Raw genomic sequence first — 12,023 nt, 5'->3', positions numbered from 1 at the left:
TACAACACCGTGTATAAAGACTTTTAAGGTAACTATGACTCCTGAGGTGCATCTCAGCAAGAAACAGACAATCACAGCTTGAAATTCGATCCCTTGTGCCTTCTAATGACGGTTGTGCAGCGTGAATCAGTTCAGTTTTAATTTCTGAGTCACTGTTGAGTGAATTCAGTTACTATGGCGTCACGTTTTGTTTACAACTTCAATGACAAAGCATCATTTCTGCTGATTCATGTCTCTGACCGACTTCTTCTCCACAGCAATAGAGGCAAAGGCTCATGGGTATTGTAGTATTTTTAGATTGTGATTTCCCAGAAACTAAATTGAAATAATATGAACCGGTGGTCAAAATATAAACCTACAGGATCGTTACATTATCCGAGAGAGAGAGTTGCTATTAGCAACACTGAGGAGAACAACTCTATATGACTTAGTTAGAGATGGATTTTAGAGTTAAAACCTTTTCTTTTCTCAGATTTTAGAAAATAATGAATAAAGTTATAACAATAAGAATAAACACAACACAAACACACACTCATTTTTGACAAAAGTGTCTGTCGAGGTTATATTGTAGAGCTGGAGTCATTTGTGTAAATGCAAATTTAGATTTTGTTATTTTTGGAACAGCACCTGGAAGGTTTTCCCCTCAAGTCTCTGAATAACTATGAGAATTTGTTGCCCTTTCACAGCTGCTTCTCTCTCTCTTTCTCTCTCTCCATCTCTCTCCATCTCTCTCCATCTATCCAATCAGTCAGCTGTCAAACACGCGGTCGGTCGTTCTGTCGGTTCCTCCATCTCTCCGTCGGCACTCTGCGTTATTGGGATCGATTTGAACACTTTAGTTCCTGCGCGGAGAGCCGAATACACCAATATCTCATATGGTTAATCAATACATATCAGCCGTCTCACACCTGAAAACATACAACATGCAGAGCACTACATCACACAAATCACTGTACAAAAATATATATGTCAAGTAAGCACACACACACACACATTGCTCCTCTGTGTGTCGAGGCAGTGACCAGTTTTCACCAGTTCAATATCTGCTACAAGCAAAGCTCCCATTTTTAAATCAAAAAACAATATTTCCACTTTTTTTGAGGTTTTATCAGCTGTAGTTTGATGCTGCGTGTCTAAATCAGGATCCTGTTTCTGACTGAGATGATCTGAGTCTATTTTAAGTCTTAAGACCATATTTGCTTTAAGATACTTTTGGGAAATAGGGCACTTGTGTTTAGTTGTTTAACAGACCCAAGCATTTCCTTGGAAGAAAAAGTATACTTACAACAACAGTTTAGAGGAGATGCTGTAAACTTGAGTGACCACTTTGTGACCTCTCAATCAGTCCAGAGATTAGACTGAAGCTCCAGACAACGTCAAGCAAACTGCAACTGTATGAATGTCTTATAAAATCTGACAAAGGCAGCATATTCTGGGTTCTGTTACAATGTTTATATATATATATATATATTTATATATGGATTAGTGTTGTGCTGTGCTCACAAAACATGAAAAAATGCATGTACAGAAGTCTACTGATGAATATTCATTGGGCCCAAACACATATTACTGGGAACATTAGGCATATAAAAAAATCTGCATGACTGTTTTAATAAGAATATTTTATACATTCCCATAAAATGACATATAAAATAGTTGATTTAGTGCAACAAATTGTGATCCAGCTGCTTTACAGAGAGTTATGTGCTGGACTATTAACTTTTTGGGAAGTCTCCGCTGGTTGCTTAGCAACCTCATGTTGACTGTAAGACTTGCCACTTTATTTGGCAAGAAAGTGACTAAGCATATTTTCCTAAATGTTTAACTAAATAACTCTTTAACTAAATAAGTTACTGTGTTAGTTTTAAATTATTGTCAAGGTTCGGTTAAATAATAACATTAAATAATGATATGATCATCAATATCATAAAATATTGAATTACCGCACACGGCCCAAGCACACCAAACACAGTGCAACACTCGATGAAAGAGAGGAAAAAATGAGGGAAAGTTGGTTGACACTGGTTGAGTCTGTCCATCTGACACAAGCACAAACATACAGTACATTATAAAAAAAATACTGGATTCAAAAGACTAGAAAATCCCTTTGCAGACAGTCAGATTCAGACAGAGATAAATGGACTTCTTCTGTGGATTCTTGTGCAGAACGATGGTAGATCTGTGCTCTCCCACTGAGCTTCCTCTGTCATAAAGCCGGCACACAGCACGGCTCGGGCACAGATGTTTTCTTGTTTGCAGCTTGTTTGCGGTGGTGAGAGCGCTCATCAATACGTCTGGTTCTCTTCAAACACGGCCCATTGTCCAAACACCGGGCTAATGCAAGAAAAGGAGTCGGGTATTATCCCCCTGTGCATGCCTCCCGCTGTGTCATTTTTACAAGCATCCGTAGACGAAGCCCCTGTAATTTTCTCCCTAGCGTCTGTGAGGCTACTTGGCTAGCAGCTGGCTGCTGGACTTGCTTTAAATTCAAATCACTGATGTCCTGCCAAGGCCGTTCGTCTCCACAAAGTCAGTGAGCGGTTGGCTACATGCTCGGATGGATATTTATGGAGGTGCTTCTCACCGGGCAGCACAGCGGGGACGTCTGCTCTCTGTGCAATGAGTATGAGTGAAATGGTGGAATGTATTTTAATGTGATAGATGTTTATGCACACGAGGTCCAGGGTGTCCGCTCAGCTGTTCAACAAGCACTGAGACACACATATGCACACACATTCTGCTTGTTTCTATTCAAAATAATGATACACATAATGATTCATCAAGGTTTTTAGAAGGTGAATATCTGTTTAGTCTTTGTGACTCCTGTGCAGAGATCAGTTTAGCCTAGTCTAGCATGAAGGCTATTAGCAGGGGGAAACCTTAGCCTAGACTTCAAATCTGTTGTTGGAAGATATTTTGTTGGTTGTGCATTTTGAATTTGAAAGGAAATGCCAGAAATAAGAAAATATACACTGTAAGAAATAGGGGATAAAATCCACAATCCTCATCTTGGCATTCAGCAGATGCTACCGTTAGCTGTCTGAGTTAATCCAGTTGGGATCTTTATCCTGGCTATAAAGGTTAATTTCTGGTGTTAAGTACCGACAACATAACTTGTGTGAGACCAGTTCAGCAGTTTATGGAAACACAAAATAAAAGGCGTTTCGTACCGTGGACATATGTGCATGTGAGACATGTATTAAGATTGATCCTTTAAGCTCGGATTGGAGGAAATCCAGAAAAGCTGGTATATTGATGAAGAAGATAAGATAAAGGCTGATGGAAACAGATGTTCTCATTTCTGTGAGACCTGCTTAAGCCTCTTCCTTTGTACGCTATCCGTCCTTATGATCTTCCACTCCAAAAAGATGAATAGTTAACTCACAAATATGTAATTCGGTGTGTGGCAGGAATCTTTTTAAATTTAAATAACAGAAATACCTTCTTCAATAATTAAACATCTTGTTTTGAAGAGAATATTCTCAGAGTCAAACTGATTTTGTTTTCTCTGGTTGGCTAATTAGAAAATCACTTAAAATCTGGGGGAACATTTGTATTGAAACATACACTGAGGCTCTTTCTCTTACTCTAAACAGTACTCTATCTCACTCTAATCTGACCTCAACCCCATCCAACATTTTGGGGGCCCAGGAGGTAGAGCAGGTCGGCGGCGGCAGTTCGATCCCCGGCTCCTCCGGTCCACATGTCAAAGCGTCCTTGGGCGAGATACTGAACCCCAAATTGCTCCTGTAGGCTTCGCCATCTGTGTGTGAATGAGCATTAGATCTCCTGATGAGCAGGTTGGCATGCTTGCATGGCAGCGTCTGCCATCAGTGTATGAATGTGTGTGTGTGTGTGTGTGTGTGTGTGAATGTTGGCGTGTAGTATAAAGCGCTTTGAGTGGTCGGAAAACTAGAAAGGAACTATATAAATGAAGCCCGTATAAATGCAGCCAATTTAAGATCAACGAGCCAGACCTGATCACCCAACATCAGTGTTGGACTTCACTAATGCTCTCGGCTGAATGGGAACAAATCTCTGCAGACAATTTCAAACATCTGGTAGAAAACCTGAAACCAGAAGAGTGGAGGTTGTTATAGCAACAGATCAATGAATATGGTTTTGGATTAAGGTGTTCAACAATCAGTTATAATTTTTTGGGGTGTCCACATACTTTTGGCCACACAGAAGCTGAAAAAATGACATTTGAAACTGATTAAATGTGTCGCTGCTGTTTTTTTTTTCTGTCCTGCAGAGAGTCAGAGTGTGGAGGAGTGCGGGGAGAGGCTGAAGAAGATCCTGGAGTCTCCCAGCATCCCTCAGGCCAACCACCAGCTGCTGGTCCACCTCAGCAGACACCTGGCCCGCGTCGGACAGCACGGCCAGGCCAGTCCGCGGCTGTTGGGACAGGCCTTCGCCGAGGCCGTCTTCAAGCACTCGCCGCTCAGGTACAGCAGAGGCTTCACCCTCCGTTCAATCAGTCACTCGTTTATTTACACGTTAAATGATTCACTTCCTCTCGTTTCTTCCTGCGTGTCACGGTTCATGAGAACACCGATACTTCATGCTACCAGATGATGATGATGCGTTAAACTGATGCACTTTAAAACATGGACAGTGATTTATATGACTAAAACACAGTGTCTATTTTGTCCCTTTGGTCATACAGGAACATAATAAACCCTCAGGTATCCATTCTGTATGTGGAAAATAAAGGACTCATATTTTATTTTCTACTATCAGGAAGAATCGTGAATCACTGCTGACTTATTTTTCTAGTTCAGTTTACAGGCTCATATATTAGTTTCTCATTTGCTCATTTATTCATCTGAAGTCTTGTTAATTTGTTACAACTGTTAATCATGATATTAGTCACATTATCCAGGAAAACAGTGACGTCCGACTGACGTGCATGAGGAGAAAATAAACAACATTTCAACATAGGAACACAAGAGTCTCCAGGATATTTTAACCATATTATACTGCAGGTTTATGTTCTGACTGTCAATTTGAATTATTTCAACTAAAAGTTTCCTAAATACTACAATTCCCATGAGCCTCAGCTCAGGTGCAGCGAATTCAGAATGCATCAGTGCTGCCATCGGGAACAAAACACTGCATTGTAGTTTAGTTTTTTTATTATTTTATCCAAAATTGATTCTAAAAGTGAACTGATTGAAATTGCTGAGTGTTTTTTTTTATCACGTTTCTACAAAATTTGACATTTGATTTTGAAATGCACCTTGGAGTTTATAGTTTTAGGTCTATAAGCTTGTACCTTTTAAGTTTTTATCAAATATTTTGATATTTTCCAACACAGTTGTTCATCATCTGTTCTGCTAATTCAACCAGGAGACCCTGGACACCCAAAAAATAACTTTTCCCCACATCACTACTCTATAGTGACTGTAATAGGAAAGCAGTGATACCACAAGAGATGAAGAATAGCACAAATATAGCAATTATGTTATGGTAAGATTGCACTTTAAACAGGCAAAGCAAGTTTCCTGCAGCTTGTTAATTCTATAATTAATTTGTACATATAATATGTGCAAAATGTTGAGGATTCAAAAAACAAGCAAGAGGTCAGTTCTGTGAGTTATATCAATTATAAATAGCATCTTAATTGTCGTGTAAATGATCGTGTTTGCACATTTGGTTCTGTACGTGTTCGCCGGTCTCCGGAGAGTTTCTGTAAAAAGAAAACGAAAACATGAAAATTACAAATGATGAAAGTATAAGGGGATATTCTTCCCACACAGCTGTAAAATATAATTTATTCCCTTTAGCATTTCAGCTGTCTCCTCTCTCTCTCTCTCTCTTTCCATTCATTGCGTAAAACCATTGATTATTCCAACCACAGTCACTTCTACTGCAAAAGTCCCACAGAATTTGGGTGGAGAGGGTATTCCCGTTTCATTCAACATTTCTGAATATCTGCCTGCCAAACAACTGAACTCACTTTTTTTTTTTTTGACTGAATGTAGGAGTGACATTTTTTTTTTTTTTTTCATCCACAACTCAACCTCCATGACAAAACTCATGAAAATTGAGAGAGATTTTCTTTATCCAGCACAAAGACCTGCTATTTTGGTAGTAAAAGCCTCAGAGATCTTGCCCTTGCTAACAGGAAAACCAAGTATGATATTTGGCTCAGCTGTAATATCAACATCCTGCAGTTTAAGAGCTGGATGTTTGAACACTGAGAGAATGGCATTAACAAGGCTGATGGTATTGTTTTGTTTCTCTGTACCCTGCACAAGCTCGCCTGCGTCTGTTTTTCCAGAAATTACCGAGGAATTTCTCCTTGTGGCGTTGTGTGCGGTGGAGATGTGGTGGATTTGGGGAGGCAGTCAGTGAGTCAGAAACAGTGATTGTTTGCGTGGTCGAGCAATTCACCTCTGACGTGCAAAACGGGCAGATAAAGAGCGGGGCGGCGCATCATAGCATGCCATGCTATTTGAACCAGACCCCATGTTAGCTTATTTTGTGTGTGTGTGTGTGTGTGTGTGTGTGGAAATGTTGATCAATCCTGGATGGTTTTGGAGTGTACAGCCTGCAGTCTGTAAGCAGTTAGACACTCACATTGTTTTGTGCAAAATATTCTAAATGAAATAATAACTATGAGGTCTGGCATTATTAAAAAAAAAAAAAAAAGACCAAAACCAACAATGAATTGATCTGCTACCAACTATTGTGTGTGTGCATTCAAACTCTGTTATATATCTTAACCTCTGTGCTGTAGACCTCCGTTGTTGTCTAGAACTATTAAAAACACGTCAATGAGCCACAACGCCGCACCGGGTGACGTGTTCCTTCACTACCATGAACACACACACTGTTGTTTATTTTGACACCAACCTTCCTGCTGCCAGAAACACTCACCAGAGCGCCAAATGCGGTTTAATGTCCTCAACAAATGCACTATTTCCTCCTGTTTCCTCCTTTTTTTTTAAAGATAATTACTCACCCTTCTTAAAAATGTAACTATATAAGTTTGTTTTGTGTTTGTAAAGGTTTTTGTCTCCAGGACATGTTTGACCCTGGGGGGGGCTGAGTGATCTAGACAGGGTTGAGAAGTCAGAAATGGAACCGATGCATTGTTGTTTTTCTTATTTTCATTTGATTTGTTGACAGTAAAAAAAGTTCTGGATAGTTATTTTGGATGCTGTGATTTGTGGAGTGGTTGTGGTTGAATGGTATTGCATTGTGGGCTACTGAGAGGCGTTTCCAATATGTAGTCATTGATATATAAACACAGTATTATTAACCCCCTCAGAAATTATACCAATTGGTATTGTGGCTCTGAGATCGCAGACAAACTTTGACTGCAAATGTGTTGACTTTATTTAGGTTGATGATCCTCAAAACGTTGGTTCCCTTGGCGATCCCTACAGTTCCTACGCTGTTCATGTGATGTATACTGTATGTAGACACCCTCAAATTGATGCTGAAAGTCAGAGCTTTGATCTCACAGTCATTGATTCATTTCAAATGCAAACTGCAAAGACAAAACAACGACTTTGCAGAAATGTCATCTCATTTCCTCATATGAAGACACCTGATCCAGTTCAACGCTGGCTATTGTTTGCTTTGATGTTTAAGTCAGTAACTTTTGTTTGTCGGTGAATATGAGATCAGTGGCGTCCTTTACTAACTGACCACAATTCACATTCATGTGTTTGTGTTTGCAGTGCGGACGTGAACCCGGAGCATCACATCAGGATCTTAGAGGCTTTGATCGCAACAGGAGGTCTAATGGAGATGCAGGCTGCACCAGGTAGGATAATAAAACATGCACTTGTACGCACATTCTCTCTTTTTTCCATATACAGCACGTGCATACACTAATGTGCTTTCTCTTTGCGAATAATATTTGCTTATAGGTGTGTTACGGTGTATTGTGGCTTGATGTTGTTGTGATTTTGTTTGGCTTGGATACTTTTGTGACACTGAACAATCACACCAAAGCTCATCTGCTCTGTCTCTCAACACAAACACACACATGCAGTTTGTCTTCAGTTTTCTTTTTTCTGCTTGGTGACAAAGTGCCTGAAGCTTGTTTCTCGGGTGTATACATATAGTTCTCACACTGGAAACATGACTTTCTTTTCCCTTCCCTGCTGTACCACAAACTGCAGCGGTAAACACACGTTTGGTTTATGAAATATGTGGAAAACACAAACTTTGTGCCCGAGCTGCTGTGATAAATTGGGCATGAAGCATGAAATAACAGCTTTAACTCTGTCCGTTAGTTGAGTTTACTGTCTGGATGTAGTGTGTGAGTTTATGGTAACAAAACACAGCGGTTTCATGATGTTTTTCTTTTTGCATTCCTGCTTTGCTGGACTGTAACAGGCGGAGAGCGAGGGTATGAATGTGAGCGTGGAAGGGCTGGTTTAGTGTACTGTATATGGACTGTGCAGTGTACACTTTAGAAAATACTCAGACCTCAGCTTTGGCTCTCAGAAAGCATAAAAAAACAACATCCTTTCTCAGACCAAAAGGTTTTGAGCCAGAGAAGAAACATTGTAAAGTCTTAGGTGTTGTCTAACTGGACATCAGGTGAGGTAGCTTCAGACAAAACTGTATCTGATGAAGTTGTACCCAAGCTATGTTTAGCAGTTAAGAAGAGTTAAGAAGGACAACTGATGTCACCTGACACCTTGTTCATCATAGTGAGCCCCTTTTGGTATCTCAACTTCAAAGAAAAATTACAAACTTATAATGTTTTGCTCATTTTATGTGCACCGTGGTTCTCTGATCTGCCACCTGCACCAGATCTCGGCTGCTGAGACAGGGAACGAATCCAGTAGCGAAATCAAATGAGCTAATTTTACACGGCAATCAGACCTGGCATATAATATGATGATTTTACCTTGAGGTCACTGGATAAAACACAAGGTATACTGTTTGTAAAACACTCCAGGCCTGTACTCGGGAAGCCTATCAACATTTTGATTGTGGTAGTTCAAGAAAAAACCCCAGCAGGCCCTCAGTATCAGCTAGATATGCCATTTATTCTTATGAAAGAATGTGCAGTATGGTTGCCTTTTGATGCCTAATAACTTGCTTTTATGCAAGTTGATGTTTGGTTTGTGGAGATATCTTTGCAAAGCTTCCTCTTCATCTGACATCACCAGATGTTCACCTGATACTACATTTTTGCTTCTTCTTTCTAATACTGTTTAGTCCAAGACCACCTTACCTGATGTCCAGTTGTACGACAGCTTAGACCTGAACTTTTTTTTCCCCATGTGTCTTGCATGTATTGTCGTTTTGTACGAAATCTGGGACCTGATTCTGAGATCTGAGATGTGTTCACAGATCAGGACACAAACATATTGTGGTTGCTATAGCTTGAATTGTCAGAAAGACTACAGCAGAGTAGTCTTCGCTGTGCGTGTGTAGAAATAAAATGCTGCAGAGCGATCAATCAGGCTATATGAGGACGAAAAAAAAAGGTCAGACAGCAGGTGTGTGGCTGATTGCAAGGGCCAGGCCAGTCTGCTGAGGTCATTGTTTGTGGGTCAGTGGAAGTGTGTGTATGTATAAATGTCAGTAGGTCAGCATGTGTGTGTGTGTGTATGAGGTTGTACTGGTCTGTTGAGGGCCATAGTGTTAAGGCCAGGGTCGACATATTGGTCGAAGCAGTGATTATAGTGGGTTGCTCAGGGGTTATGTTTCCTCTATGTGGAGCGGCGATGTTCATTCAGAGGTGATATGAGAAAGGTCGCCGGACTAGTGAGCAGATGAGAGTCGGATTTATGGTTGAAACATGACCAGACAAGGACGTAAGTTGGACCAAATCAGCTGCGTCAAACACTGATTTGATAGGTGGGTCAGATCTTGCTACTGCTACTGTCTTTGACTCTGAACCACTCAATAACGACCAACTAATTAACCATCTTCACTGCGTAATAAATATTTTTTCTCAATCCTTATTTATGATTTTAGAGACAAACATGTTTCTGATAAATTTCTCACTTTTAGAGCTTTGATGGTGAATCAACTGACAGAATATTACCCAGCGACTATTTTGCTAATCAATGAATTGTTTTAGTCATTTTTCAAGGAACATCTTTGGGTTACAGCTTCTCAGATGTGATGATTTTAAGCTTTTTGTGTCACACATGGTAGTAAAATGAATATCTTTGGATTCTGGACTGTTGATCAAGCTCCAAGAAATTATAACAGGCGTTTTTCACTATTTTCTGACATTTCTTAGACAAAACGATCAATCAGTTAATCATGAAAATAATCATTAGTTGTGGCCTTACTCACATCGACATCTGCCTGTGGTGTCTCACACGGTACTACCTTAGGTCCTCTTCTTTTCTTTTTGGACAGCTTTAGAAGTAATATTTACTTCTGATGTTATGCTGATGACACTCTGCTTTACCTCTCTCTTAAACTCATATCTTAAACAACTTAATCGACTGCCTCCATCAAATGTATAATGGCTAGAAATGTTTAAGATTGATAAGAGCGAGTGGGATTTTGTTTTTAATTCCATCTTCACTAATATTAAAACCAAGGCCAGTTATCTGCATGTGATGAACCATGAGGGTGATTTTTGACTCAAATTGTAGCTATGATAAACCAATCAACCTTTTCAGTGTTCCAAAACATATTTCCATTTAATCCACAAATATTTAATGGAACAATTATTCTCAAAATTACAACTTGAAAGAAATCAGAAGAAGTAAAACTAACTTGTGAGACTTCATCATCTTTTGAATTTCAAGAAATTCAACACAACCACAATAAATCATCCACCTACCACTGGCTTAGAATCCAGTTTCATTAGTTCGATTTTCATTTTTTGTGGGTGTCGCTTAAAAGGATGGGGGTGATGTCTGGAGGACGAGGTGGAATTAGGATCAATAATTCATAGAACAAACCTGTGTCCTGCAGGGTGGAGAGATTGGATGGATATATCAGGGGTCGGGGTTGGGCGGCCACTGGAGCTTGGTGATTTCTCTTGATATCAAATATTTGTAAGATGCAACTGTTAAAAAATGTAGCCTGATGGGAAGTACACACACCCACATTTTGTCCCGCTTTTGCTCTCTCATTGATCAATGCTCGATTGGATATGTCATTGTATTAGGAGTCCGCTCCAAATAAGCAATTATTATAATATTTTGTGTCTTTTTCCCTTGAAGAGTTGCACAGTATGGAATGGAAAATGCATATTTAGACAAATATTTGTCAAATTAATTCCTTAAACTACATGTCAAATCACGCCAAGAGATGAAAAAAAAAACTGGGAATATGTTGAGTGTGCACATATGTGTGTGATTACTTGTGTGTTTTTTTGTAGGTATGTGTGTATGTGTGTGTGTGTGTGTGTGTGTGTGTATTGGCAGAAAAGCTTACATCACAGTAACAAAAGGACCAGAGGGAGCTGTTTTGTGCTGTCTTTAAAGTGTGTCTTTTGTAACATCTCTTACACAACCCTCTCACTCTCTCACAGTAGGGTGTCTGAATAAAGCCTCAGAACCATCTCAGTGCTTTGTAATCATGGGGATGATGTGGGAAATTGTACTGCTGTAACGCATGTACACTGCTCGCCATCTTTTATTCTCTTGGGATCTTTGTCTTATTCGTACATGTAGTCACATCATGAGTCTCGAGCATCAGGGTTTTGTCTGGACGGGGATTATCTGTGGGTTACTTCAGAATCTGTTTGTTGCAACCTTACTAGACTAGAGGACAGACACTGAAACAGTCCAATAATTTTGTGTTTTATTACTGAAGATGATAGGAATGTCTGAAAAGAAAACGATTGTTTTCATGATGCCTCCCATACTCGCATGAAATCAAAACCACGTAACATGATGAGAACTCAGCTTAACGTAAAACCTGTTACCTCGGCGTATATGTGTGTGTCACATGACAACATATAAATTACATTCATAACAGGGTACTGGTGTGAATGTAATTGTGTGCACCAGTGTTGCAGGTGTGCAATGATTTGTATAATTTGGCCCTTTCTTTGACTTTATTTGACACATACA

General features: G+C 39.7%; 1 protein-coding gene across 1 annotated transcript in view; it reads left to right on the top strand.

The window, feature by feature from the left end:
* Positions 1-12,023, top strand: part of pik3r3b (phosphoinositide-3-kinase, regulatory subunit 3b (gamma)) — a 265,999-nt gene that overhangs the window by 129,358 nt on the left and 124,618 nt on the right. Inside the window, exons 7-8 of the mRNA XM_042417288.1 lie at positions 4,256-4,448; positions 7,695-7,780. Of these exons, the coding sequence (XP_042273222.1) occupies positions 4,256-4,448; positions 7,695-7,780 (279 nt within the window). The remainder of the gene's footprint in view (positions 1-4,255; positions 4,449-7,694; positions 7,781-12,023) is intronic.

Source organism: Thunnus maccoyii, chromosome 7, assembly GCF_910596095.1.
Source record: "Thunnus maccoyii chromosome 7, fThuMac1.1, whole genome shotgun sequence".
Taxonomy (NCBI): Eukaryota; Metazoa; Chordata; class Actinopteri; order Scombriformes; family Scombridae; genus Thunnus; species Thunnus maccoyii.
Note: the sequence above shows the minus strand (reverse complement) of the source record. Positions and strands in the feature narration are given on the sequence as shown.